Source organism: Urocampus carinirostris, chromosome 4 (assembly GCF_059441175.1).
Source record: "Urocampus carinirostris isolate Australia breed hairy pipefish chromosome 4, RoL_Ucar_1.0, whole genome shotgun sequence".
NCBI lineage: Eukaryota > Metazoa > Chordata > Actinopteri > Syngnathiformes > Syngnathidae > Urocampus > Urocampus carinirostris.
This window is the reverse complement of record NC_142352.1, coordinates 30852750-30866483: the sequence shown is the minus strand read 5'-3', so window position 1 is coordinate 30866483 and position 13734 is coordinate 30852750. Positions and strand designations below refer to the sequence as shown.

The following is a 13734-nucleotide window of genomic DNA, read 5'->3' as shown; positions in this document are numbered from 1 at the left end:
ATATTCTAAGAGATAGGAAACTTCACTTATTTACTCTCAGCAAGACAGACAATGTAGAGTACCGCGACAATATTAGAAAAATCTATTATGACATTGTCGTCTGGTGCCAGTGACAGAGATGATCCGGATATGAGTCGAGATAGGTGAGAGGATTCTCAAAATGTCATGAACTGGAACAGGATCGGGACCCATTTCCGTGACGTTTCTCACACAAACCTTTTATTTCACAGGAAATTGGGAGTTATGCATGTTAGGCAGCATTCTGGCGTGAAATGATAGGAAGTCGGAGGCCGACGAGATCGATACCAATTGTCTGAGTAAATATCGGGGTCAATACTGGACAGGACGGGACAGACAGGACTGATAATGAAACAAGGTATCGAAATAAAACGGGACCAAAATAGACGGGAAGGAAACTGATATTAAACAGGACAAAAATAAACGGGAACAATACCGGACAGGAAATACCAACAGAAAACAGGGCCGAGTCAAAACTCACGTCTTGCGGGGCAGAGGTTCGTTGACGGACTGACAAAGGAAAGTGAGAGCACTGAGCTTTAATAGCAGGGAAGCCAATCTGTCAACGAGCCGCAGCTGGCGCCACACGGGCGGGCCAATTGGGCGCCATGGCAACCGTGACACAAAATTCCATAGCGTTTTTCTATTGTCAATTCTTATGTATGGTGGAACTTCTTTATACAAGCACCTCTAAACACAAGAATTTCGGTATAGTTTTTTTTTTGACAAAAATCTAACTCGCTATGTGAGAAAAAATTCTGTTCACGAGCAGTCCCAAATGCTACCAATGCAAACCGCTTAACTCCGTGACTGCTTACTGACAGCATAAGCTCTTCCAGTTTGAGCATGCAAACTACTACAGGCAGAATATTAAAACATTATGCTTTAAGACATTTAAGGGTACAGTAACTTTAATTTTAAGCTTACAATAAGCACTTTTATATCAATCCCTCAATCTCAGCCACTGGTTCCTTGTATTAATGATAGAAAATCTTCCTTATTAAGCGATAATAAACCTTACGAACACATCGCAGCACCTATTTACTCACTGCAAAACAGACTTTGGGGAGTAATAGGACAATATTAGCCATCTATGATGACGTTGCTGTCTGCTACCAATGACGAGATCAGACGAGATTGGTCTTTTTTTTTTTTTTTTGTTTCCTGTACAAAAAAAATGTTATAAGAATTAAAGGTACAGTGTGTAATATTTGACCAGATTGTTTTGGAGGGAATACTGAGTAAGAAATGTTCAAACACTGACGTGGATTCCAGAATACATGACATCTTGTAAACAGACACAAGCATCTCACTTTATGATACCGCAGTTTTGAAGTAAGATCATGCCCGACCCTAAAAAATCCTTCCCAACCCGACCCGGCCCGTGGGTATATAAGCCTGAACCCGCCCAAAGAAAATCATATGTTGCAGATCCCAAGCTACAAATAGTGAAATATTTGTCCGAAAAGCAAAAAGAAAGTTTGTAAAGCTTGCAATCTATTGGCGAGAAGCGGAAAGGACATCTGATATAAGCGACGTAAAGGGTGGAAAAAGGAAGAGGCGCATCTTTTATTGTGGCGCTGAGGATGAAAATTTCTTTGGCTTTCGTGATTTGGAGTTCAACTAATAGTTTGGTAAGTATGTTCTTTACGATAGAGTTATCTGAAAAATATATCTTTAGCGCCGAATTGCAGCGCCGAAGTGTGTTACTCAGGTAAAAGTACTATTACTTCAAAAAAATATTACTCAAGTAGAAGTAAAAAGCAATCATCTTCATAATTATATGAGTAAAAGTAAGTACATACTGTACAGATCCTGTCAGGACCAGAATGAAGACAGGACCCACTTGTGTTACGTTTCTCTCAGTTTTATTGTAAGAAAGGAAAGGGTTGCACCCACGATCAGGTCAGCAGGTCGCTCTGAACGTGGAAGTGGGACTTCCCTGGCGAGCGATGGGGGTGTCGAGGTCAGTAGGGACAGGAGAGCAAAAACGTGGTCGGGGTCAGAAACGAGTCGTAAGCCAGGAGAGGAGAGTAGACGTGGTCAGGATCAAAAAAGGGTCGAAGCCGGGGAACAGACGGGAGCAGAAAGCAGGTGGGAGTCAGGGTCGAAAAAGGCTTGCCTAGTGTAAACTAAGGTTCGCAGACGGACTGACAACAGGTGACAGAAAGGAGTGGGTTTAAATAGGGACAGGGAGCCAATCAGAGTCCGTTGGCGCCAAAGGAGCGCACACAGGTGCATCACATTGGTAAGCATGACAGATCCTTTCACGAATGGAAGCAAAAATAAATACCGTATTTTCCGCACTATAAGGCGCACCTAAGAGTCTTAATTTTTTTCAAAAGCTGACCATGAGCCTTATAATACAGTGCGCCTTATATATGGATCAATATTAAGTCGCAAAGTCTTGCAACTAATGCAAGGAGCCGCCGACTAGATTTCCCCCAAATGCGAAGTAGTCCGCGGTGTATGCTGGGATTTATATACCGGCGTTTCATTGGCTAACCAATGTGTCAATCATCATTTGAATTGCTCATTATTGGTTAAACTTATTCGGAGGCAAAGGGAGCGGATCCTTTTTATCATTTACAGGCTGGCATAGGCTAAAGCGGCAAAACAAAGCCTGCAATTGGCCGAAAAAGATGAATGTGTATAGCACGTGGTTGATGGCACACAGAAAGCATTTTTTACTTTTCTGTATTTGTAAACATTTTATTCTCCTGGATTTACTAAACTCACGAATATAAGAGGACCATGGCTGCACATTATTATTGAACACAACGACTTCGGTGAGCTACTCCGGCTATATATTTTCCCAGTATTTTGTTTCAGAGTGACATCGATGTTTCTGTAATGGGTCTTTTTTTAAATTAAACTCAATTCCAAGTGTTTATTGTCATATGCACAGTAAAGTTGCGAGCGAAAAAGAAAATAGAAACTAACGAATGGTTGGCATTTCTTGAATCCCTAGACTTTAAGCTTCCGAATGATGGAACTATGCATTTGAATGACATCGTATGGACACCGCATCCGCACGTGTTCTCGACACGTATTTGCGTCTTTGCAAGCTTTGGGAATGTTAAGGGGTAATAAGTTTGACTGAACTATCTGACTGTTTTGTCGACGTTCCCATTGTAGCGCCTTATAATCCGGTGCGTCTTATGTATGTCAAATAAAGGACCAAAAACTATTTTTTCGGGGTGCGTCCTATAACCCGGTGCGCCTTATAGTGCGGAAAAAACGGTACTAGGAGGTGTTAAATAATACACACTGTCCCCTTTAAGGAAGGAAAGGCAAAACATAAACAAGTACATGCTGTAATGGATTTTGAGTACAACCCGAATCGGTTTATTCATGTATTTTTTTTCATTTTTTCATTATTTTACATCATATGTTTACAACTCAGGCCAGTAACCAAGCAATACCTTGTAAATATACATATTTTTGCCTATTTATCCTGATATTTTATCTTATTTGTTTAAGCCTTTATTATGTGTTCATTCTGGAGTGCCATGTCTAATCCCGCTGCAAAAAATGTTCATTACGATGCTATCAATGACAAAGAGACAAGTCCAAACTATACATCAGCAAAGAGCAAAATTTAGATTTTCTGGTAATGTAAAGCTTCATCTGAACTCCCTTTTCATTTATTGGAAACATTTTTATTTCAATAACTAAATTTGAATGTCAAAAGAAATCTAACTGCTGCCATCGGTGACATGTCTCAGAGCCTCAGAGCCAGAACCAGCAGGCTCAAGGACAGCTTCTTCCATCAGGTTGTCATGACTATGAACTCTCTCCCTGTCTTATCTCCTCTTACCCCTCTGCTTATGCCAAATAAATGCAAAACTGCTCTGTTTTGTCACGGAGTGGAAGGGAAGGGGGCTGTCACGAGGCGTGGTGGAGTGGAAGGGGTGACCGGACCAGAATGGAGGCAGGAGGCAGGAAGGGAGAACTCAATTGCGTAACGATCCAAAACTTTTATTCACCAAAATAAAAGTTGTCCAAAACTCTGGGACATGAAAAAACAAGCAGTCGTTTCTTCCAACTCAACTAAACAGGACAAGGCATAACAGAACGGACAATGTTTAAAACTAAAACAGGACAAGGCATAACAGACCGGGGAATGTGTAATGAGCCAGCCCCCGCCAAACCCACAACCCAGCCTTAAGTAGCAGACCAGCAATCAGCTGATCTGCTACAGCTTGAGTTCGGGGGCGCGGCAGACTGGTCGCCACGGCGACCGTGACAGAGCCCCCCCCTTTAAGGGACAGCTCCTGAGGTCCCCAAAAAAGGAAAAAAATAAAAATAAAAAAAATACTACCTCTTGCCCCGGAATGGTTCGACGCTCGGCAGGGTTGGGGGGGGTCCGGCAGGCAAACTGGACCGGCGAACACGAGGACAGACTGAATCAGAACCGGCAAACACACAGGACAGACGGAATCAGAACCGGCAAACACAGAGGACAGACGGAATCAGAACCGGCAAACACAGAGGACAGACGGAATCAGAACCAGCAAACACAGAGGACAGACGGAATCAGAACCGGGAAAAACAGAGGACAGACGGAATCAGAACCGGCAAACACAGAGGACAGACGGAATCAGAACCGGCAAACACAGAGGACAGACGGAATCAGAACCGGCAAACACAGAAGACAAACGGAATCAGAACCGGCAAACACAGAGGACAGACAGAATCAGAACCGGCAAACACAGAGGACGGACGGAATCAGAACCGGCAAACACAGAGGACGGACGGAATCAGAACCGGCAAACACAGAGGACGGACGGAATCAGAACCGGCAAACACAGAGGACGGACGGAATCAGAACCGGCAAACACAGAGGACGGACGGAATCAGAACCGGCAAACACAGAGGACGGACGGAATCAGAGCCGGCAAACACAGAGGACGGACGAAATCAGAACCGGCAAACACAGAGGACAGACGGAATCAGAACCGGCAAACACAGAGGACAGACGGAATCAGAACCGGCAAACACAGAGGACAGACGGAATCAGAACCGGCAAACACAGAGGACAGACGGAATCAGAACCGGCAAACACAGAGGACAGACGGAATCAGAACCGGCAAACACAGAGGACAGACGGAATCAGAACCGGCAAACACAGAGGACAGACAGAATCAGAACCGGCGAACACAGAGGACAGACAGAATCAGAACCGGCAAAAACAGGCGAGTCAAAATCAGAACCGGCAAAAACAGGCGAGTCAAAATCAGAACCGGCAAAACAGGCGAGTCAAAATCAGAACCGGCAAAACAGAAGCAGCAGAGTCGGACTGGCAGGCAGCCAAGTCGGAGTCGACCCGGCAGGCAGCGGAGTCGGCCCGGCAGGCAGCGGAGTCGGAGTCGGCCCGGCAGGCAGCGGAGTCGGAGTCGGCCCGGCAGGCAGCGGAGTCGGAGTCGGCCCGGCAGGCAGCGGAGTCGGAGTCGGCCCGGCAGGCAGCAGAGTCGGAGTCGGCCCGGCAGGCAGCGGAGTCGGAGTCGGCCCGGCAGGCGTCGGAGTCGGAGTCGGCCCGACGGGCAGCGGAGTCGAGTCGGCCCGACGGGCAGCGGAGTCGGAGTCGGCCCAACGGGCAGCGGAGTCGGAGTCGGACTGGCAGGCAGCAGAGTCGGACTGGCAGGCAGCGGAGTCGGAGTCGGCCCGGCAGGCAGCGGAGTCGGAGTCGGCCCGGCGGGCAGCGGAGTCGGAGTCGGCCCGGCGGGCAGCGGAGTCGGAGTCGGACTGGCACGCAGGGGAGACGGAATAGCAGGCAATCGGCACGGGAGTCGGGCAGGCAGGCATGAGAGTCGAACAGGCAGGCGTCAATTCTTCCCGGGACCCCATTCGAGGCACAGCAATGGCCACGACGGGCGGGGCCGTGGTTCGAACGGGCAGGGAAGGTTACCTCAGTGGGCGCTTGCCAAACTGCGTTCTCCAGCTCTCCCCAAGTCGCGCTGGGATCGTTCGCTGAGTTCTTGTCGTGGCTGGCTCATTCTGTCACGAAGTGGAAGGGAAGGGGGCTGTCACGAGGCGTGGTGGAGTGGAAGGGGTGACCGGACCAGAACGGAGGCAGGAGGCAGGAAGGGAGAACTCAATTGCGTAATGATCCAAAACTTTTATTCACCAAAATAAAAGTTGTCCAAAACTCTGGGACATGACAAAACAAACAGTCGTTTCTTCCAACTCAACTAAACAGGACAAGGCATAACAGAACGGACAATGTTTAAAACTAAAACAGGATAAGGCATAACAGACCGGGGAATGTGTAATGAGCCAGCCCCCGCCAAACCCACAACCCAGCCTTACGTAGCAGACCAGCAATCAGCTGATCTGCTACAGCTTGAGTTCGGGGGCGCGGCAGACTGGTTGTCACGGCGACCGTGACATGTTTAGATTCCGGCTATACTTTTTTATAATTTTTTATTATTTTTTTTTTTTTTTAACCTTGCTGCTATTTTTTATTCGTATTGTGCCTATTTATTGCATGTTTGCATGCGGGAAAGAAAAGAAGAAGTCATTTAATTTGTGCTGTATGTTGTACATATAGCATATTTGACAATAAAGTTAAAGTGGAAATCAAATTGCTTTCATCCTGTTGTAAGAAATGCTTCTCCTTGTTTGTTTTGCTGCAGTGCCAACAAGATGCAGAAACAAGTGGAAGTCAGGATAGATGAGGGCCACTTGGAGCCCACGGTGGAAACAAGTGAAGGCACATGTAACATCATATGTGATAAAATTATGAAGAACATGGTTCTTACGCTGACTATTCTTGGTGAGTTTAAACTAGATCGGCCTCCAGTTGCCAAAGAAACACACAAACACACAAATTCAAATCACTCAAATAGATCTCAATACGTACAGATTGGTGATAGCAATTCAAGTCTTATGAACATTAGCTGTGGAGTCCCTCAAGGGTCTGTATAAGGACCTTTTTTGTTTTTATGGTTTATAAATGACTTATGTAATGTATCCTCAAAATTCAAGCATATCCTTTTTAATGATGAGACTTAAATGTTCTATACCATAAAGGTGTTCATTTATCAAACGATTTTGTTCGGTGTTGGGCAAACTATGGCTCATGGGCCTCATTGTGGCCCATTAGGCTTTTTCATCCTATCCACCAAACAAAAATGGTCAAAATATAATTAAAATACATAAAAGTACTGTGTGTATACAAAAACATAGTACTACAGAAATTCTATGATTACTACTAAACTAAATATCAAATTTAGTGCTTTAAACACAGGGACCTGATATATTATTTTACTTTAATCCTGAAAAGAAAAAGCAGTACTATCAAAATACCACAAAAATACTCCTGCAGTAATACTTTAATGTAGAAATAGTACTACAGAATCATTACAACAAAAATACTAAAAACTCTATCTACTGTAATATTACAAAAATATTAAAGAAATACTACAAAAATACCACAATGGAGTACTCTAGAAATATTACAAAAAACTACTGCAGCAATACTACAAAAATAATCCTTCAGTAATACTGAAATACAAAAATACTACAAACATACTACAATAATCCGAATAAAAAGAATACATTTACAGTAATACTACACAACTAAATATCAGATTTAGTGCCTAAAAATATATTATTTAGCTTTAATTGTAAGTGTTTTAAAACCAATTTGTTTCAACTAATCTATTTAAAGAACAAATATATAGGTATATAACATGTAGATGTCTGCATGTATATTTAGTCATAAATTTAAAAAAATAGATAGGTCTCCAGGATCGCCCCTTGGCTAAATATTTTAACCCGATGCTGCCCGCCACTCCAAATAGTTGCCCACCTCTGATTTAGATAACGACCTTAAAAATGTCTTTTATTTTTCGTCACTTAAAAAAAATCATATACTATACACGTTTTGGATACATATACTAAAGCGGAGTGATCGATTAAGTGTTTCTTTGGGCATTATATGTTATATAATTCACTGGCAATACTATTACAAGTTTGAAATCTTATTTCCCTCAGCGGGGCGAAATTCTGTTTCCTTGTTTTGGTTTTGAATTTGTCTTCCCTCCAAAGGTAAAAAATGGAACAGGCCTAGGGACTTCAAAGCTTTGGCTTCGGCCTACTCCCTTTCAGAATACGTTTACTGTATTATTGTATTGTATAGCTATTTGTGTGCAAATCATTTATTGCTTCCTTTTGTTAATCAATATTTTATGTAGTTACAAAGCTACAAACAAACAAACAAAACAAGACGATATTCATAGCGCTAACAGGGCACACATTTTCCATTTGTTTGTCCTATTTGCTTGATGCAGGTGTCTTTCTGGGTTCCATCGCCGGGATGCTGCTGCGGCACATATCGCCTCTGCCTCCTGATGTTATTATGATCATAGCCTTCCCAGGGGAAATCCTAATGAGGATGTTGAAGATGCTTATTTTGCCTCTCGTTGTTTCAAGTCTGGTCACAGGTGGGTAAAAGAAAGTAGCGGATGCAAACGCGACATCCAATTTGTGCGTTTTCTGTTCCCGACGAAGGTAGGCAGCCTCGAGTCGGGAGCCTCCAGGTGAAACAGCAAACACTGGGATAAAGAGCTTGAGATGACACTGTTTTTAAAAGCATGATTATGGCAAACCTGAAGGCATGGAGTTGAGGCTAGCTTAAAAATGCTGATTATGTTTTTTCCCAAGCATGTTTTGCTGTCAAAATCAACATTTTTCAGATAATTTACCTACAATAAATACCTCAAAGGCTTATCAATTTAAGTAAAACTGGGGGTTGGTGATACTGGGAATTGTCGTATCAATCCAACTCAAGTAAATACATGGGAGTCTCGATCAATACAGATCCGATACTTAAGGTAGAAATGACCAAGAAACTCGCTTCTTTTTTGACAAATTCGGGAATCTATGGCAAGTATTAAATCATCTACAAAGGAGGCCACCATTAGATCATCAAATTTGTGTTGGAACTGCAGCCAACAGGCAGGATGAATGTCAGTCTTTGCTTTCAACTCATCCCCACCTGGTGGTGTGTGGTCCCAGTTTGAGCGGGAAAGAGACCCAGAAGGGAGTTTTGCAGGGAACATCTGGCTGGGTCCATTTGGAAATTCTGTCAGAACTCACACCATGCCCTGGGCAGTGGTGGGTCATTGGGAAAAAGTAATTAGTTACAGTTTCTAGCAACTCCATTTAGAAATTAAATCAATTACGCCCCAGATTAGTAGTAGTAGCGCATTACTCTGAAAGAAACTGCCTAGTTACGAATTACCGTATATACTCGCATTGATACCGACCTCCTGAAACTGCTTTAAAATAGCCTTATAATAAAAGAAACGAAAGAAAATCTGCACACAGACCTTCATATTTCTTTGGTTGGCTTGTCGAACCTTGAGAGCTTGCAAACTAACATTTAACTGAGACACTTCATATCAATTTAGGCTTCAGACCACTCGAAGATTTACTTACCCATTTCTAGGTCCTGCACAGGACATTTTCTTTCTCTTCCTGGCATAGTGTATTGGAAATAATATAGGCGGACAAACATGACACTAACTAACATTATCCAAATGCTGTAAAAATGTGTAGAATAGACATTATATTTTAACTCTGGGTGTTACTACATAACTATTTTACGACATGACAGGGAAATCAGCTCCTTCGCTTGTATCCTCTCTCCTGTTAGAGCCTCTTTTAAAGCGTCGCAATTTAATGCTGCACTCCTAATTTCAACACAGGAGTAACATTAAACAGATAAGCGGACAATGCTGCCAAAAGCACTTTTTTGTAACAAAATAGCTATTTTTATTCAGTAATTTCTATTTTTTTTCAGTATATAATCTGAATGACACTTGGGAATATTATGTACAGTGAAGAAAAACAAGTATTTGATCACCCAGCTGTTTTTCTATTTCTCCAACTTAGAAATCATGGAAGGGTCGGAAATTTTGATCGTAGGTGCATGTCCACTGTGAGAGAGATAAACAAAAAAGCAAAATCCAGAAATTTTTATGTTGTTGCCCAGGCCCCAGGATGGCCGCTTTTAGTATCGAGACAGAGAGAAAAGATTCTGCTGCGGTGTTTCACCCATGCACTTACTTTTTTGACATTTGCACAGAAATCAAACTAAACGTTTATGCTCATTTCATTTTGTTTTTCGAATTCTCATAATGAAAATGACATCAAAAATCGTATTTCTTTATTGCATTTCTTCAATTTTATCAAATTGACTCCATCCAAATAAAATGGAGCATATGTTTTTTGTGAAATGTGTTCTGTAACAGGACTGGCTGGCTTGGATGCAAAGTCAAGTGGGCGATTGGGCACCAGAGCAATGGTGTACTACATGACCACCACAGTAATTGCGGCTGTCTTGGGGGTGATCTTAGTGCTGCTCATTCATCCCGGCAACCCCAAGCTAAGGGCTAATCTCGGACAGGGCAAGAAGAACGACGACGTCTCGAGTATGGACGCGTTATTTGATCTCATCCGAAATCTATTTCCGGAAAACCTGGTTCAAGCCTGCTTCCAACAGGTATGTTGCCGACACCTGAGGTTTAACTCATTCAATGCCATAACATATGAGTATGGTTTCAGAAGCATTGTCTCTGAGTGCTGACACGTGAAAATACCCTTTTGTTGTTGTTTTATTAAAAAAAAAATACGGAGCAACCTCATCAGTAAGTATCAAGCCACTGGGTATTATTTCAGGATGAAAAAAAAATCACCTTTTATGATTTGATTAAGGGCTATACAAATAAACAGGACTTGACATTAGATGGCGGGAGTGTCTTTGATCAAACCTTTGGTCACACATCGAGGAAGCCCCCGGTTATGCTTCCTGTACCCAGCGATTGAGCGTGTGAAGGCGGCCCATATAGGTAGTAGGCGTAGTGAAGCAGTGTGGTGAGAAAAGCAAAGATATGGACAAGTATTCAAAGCTTCCACAGAGCTTTCCTTTCTACAAAAGATAAGTAAGTCCCTTCGTCATCGTCGGGCGGAGAGAGATTGACGTTTTTTGCACTTCCGCAAGAACATGATCATTATGCTGACTGAAATCATGTGATCACGTCAGCGAAAAAAATCCAAGGTTTCTGCAAAGTTATGCATTGTTTATTCAAACACTTAGTGTTCTTGCAATTAAATGTTATTTTGCTAGTGAAGTGCCATTGTGTTCGTGAAAGCATTGTTTAGATATTGGAGGTATAACAAGTAAGAAAAAAGCACGATGCTTGAAATGCATCCTTTCACAAAAGTTGTTCTCTTGGAAACAAGTGTTTTCAAGAAATGTAGCAATCTTCAACTTTTGTTCACTACACAATGGTGAAAGCTAAACACCTATTTATGTTTCTTATGATAGATAGATAGATAGATAGATAGATAGATAGATAGATAGATAGATAGATAGATACTTTATTCATCCCCGTAGGGAAATTCACACTTCCAGCAGTATCCTTGTGTTGAAAAATAAAATAATAAAATAAAAAATATAGAATACAAAAATACCTAATATAACGTGTTGATATAGAGTATTTCAATAGCGCTACGGAAAATACACACTGTAATAAGAGTAGGGTAATATGCAAGTGTGGGGGTGGGGTTTAATGTGGGTTTTTACTCCCCCGGGTGGAGTTGAAGAACCTCATGGCATGAGGAAGAAATGATCTCTTCAGTCTGTCCATGGAACAAGACTGTGACAGCAGTCTGTTGCTGAACCTGCTCTTCTGTTTGGAGATGATGCTGTGTAGTGGATGTGATGAATCGTCCATGATTGACAGCAGCTTGTTCAGTACCCGTCTCTCAGCTACAGTCTTCAGGCTGTCCAGCTCTGTGCCCACAACAGAGCCCGCCTTCGTCAACAGTTTATTAAGACGAGAGGCATCCATCTTCTTACTGCTGCCTACCCAACACAATGCCGCATAGAAGAGGGCGCTTGCCACAACAGTTTCATAGAACATTTGCAGGAGATTTTTGCAAATGTTGAAAGACGCCAGCCTTCTGAGGAAGTACAGTCAGCTTTGTCCTTTCCTGCACAGAGCTTCTGTGTTGGCAGTCCAGTCCAGTTTATTGTCCAGCTGCACACCCAAGTATTTTTAGGTCTGGACAAACTCTACACATTGATAGTTTGATAGTTAAGGCTTTCTTTGTATATGTCCCATGCCTATAAAGCAACAGGACAAAATTTCTGTAGGCCTTCAAAAATGAGTCAAAATGGCAAAGATTGGCTTTTTCCATTTGAAAGAAACTTCTGGCATCGAACAAGTTCATTTGCTTCCCTGTACCACGAAGCTACGACAATCAATGGATATTTTGTCTCTTAATAATTCTTGTTTTTTGGTCTGTCTTTCTTTTGAAGATCCAAACTGTGACCACAAAAGTGCAAGTACCTACAAACAGAACCAAAGCACCCCCACAGTACACCATCAAGCGGTCACTTCAGTTCAAAGGCGGGATGAATGTCCTTGGTAGGCTCGTGCTTTTATTCCTTTAATATGGAAAAAAAACCCTGTTATTTTAAAAGAATTCTGACATGACCTTTCAATCTGTACTTATGTTTTGCCTTCAAGGTTTGATTGGCTTCTTTGTTGCTTTCGGTGTCATTATGGGGAAAATGGGGGAGAAGGCCAAACTCATGCTCGAATTCTTCAACGTCTTGAATGAGATCATCATGAGGATTGTTAGTGCAATTATGTGGTAAGTGTTACACTCCTAAAAAACAGAAATGGAACAGTTAACGCCAGCACTGTTTTCTTTTTTAACCCTTATGTGGTGTTCGGGTCTCGGGTGAACTGTTTCAAGGTTATACAATGTAATAATTAATGGGGCAGAAAATAAAATGACAATAGGAATATATGGTGATGGCGATGCATGTAATGTTTGTTATGTTTGTTAGTACTAACTACGTTGAGCGATACTTCTTTCTTTTCGGTGGTCAGGTTTGAGTTAAACAAAATGGACCCGCTAACAACAATTTTCCCAACAGAAAATTGACATTTGAACAATTTAATGTAAGCAGAACATCGAACTGTTGGTCTTTCAATTGAGGAGTGATTTGCTACCTTCTCATGACTCCTAATAATTGTGCGAGGTTGACCGGTTGAGCAGAGAAAGAAAATGAAAATGTTTTAAGTGGCCACAAAGAAGAAATGGTAGAAGACGGCAACCACAAACAAAACCGAGAAAAAGGTGGCAGCGAAAATATCAATGATACAGACCTTGCACTTACACCGTTTAGATTTTTGTGTGTGCACCTCACACCAACTTGGCTTGAGTTTACTGCCACTGCTTTGATAGTTATGTAGTTAACAAAATATAGAGTTCGTACGGGTGCTTGAATTTGAATGATGTGTTTCCAAGGGTTGAAAAGTGCTTACATTTTGGGTGATGTGCTAATAAATGCTTGAAATTGTTGCCATGTTTCTTAAGTCATCTACAAATGATGCCGACACTGCTGTCTGGAAGCTGTTATCTATTCTAAACGGCTAGGCCCCGAAATGCAAAGACCAGAGAGAGGAGAACTGTTAGAGTTTATCACAAGATGAATGCAGGCGGTGTAGGCGGTGCAGGTGACGCTGGCAGTGCAAGCGGTGCGGGCAGGGAGCGGGCTGGGCAGAATCCTGAAGCAAATCTTAAGGACGCTGATGAGCTGATTAGTGGCAGGTGTGTCTCATCATAACAGGAATACAGAGAAGCACAAAACACAAACAAAAACCAAAAACATCACAGAAGCTTTGCTTT

The 13734-nt window shown here is 42.4% G+C and overlaps 1 protein-coding gene across 2 annotated transcripts in view; it reads left to right on the top strand.

Moving 5' to 3' along the window:
- The window catches only part of LOC148367286 (excitatory amino acid transporter 2-like), a 30677-nt gene that overhangs the window by 3010 nt on the left and 13933 nt on the right, over nucleotides 1-13734 (top strand). For both annotated transcript variants that reach the window (XM_088334144.1, XM_088334143.1), the window contains 5 exons: nucleotides 6657-6796; nucleotides 8316-8468; nucleotides 10281-10531; nucleotides 12353-12461; nucleotides 12564-12690. In XM_088334144.1, coding sequence (XP_088190270.1) covers nucleotides 6667-6796; nucleotides 8316-8468; nucleotides 10281-10531; nucleotides 12353-12461; nucleotides 12564-12690 — 770 coding nt within the window. In that variant the 5' untranslated portion in view covers nucleotides 6657-6666. The remainder of the gene's footprint in view (nucleotides 1-6656; nucleotides 6797-8315; nucleotides 8469-10280; nucleotides 10532-12352; nucleotides 12462-12563; nucleotides 12691-13734) is intronic.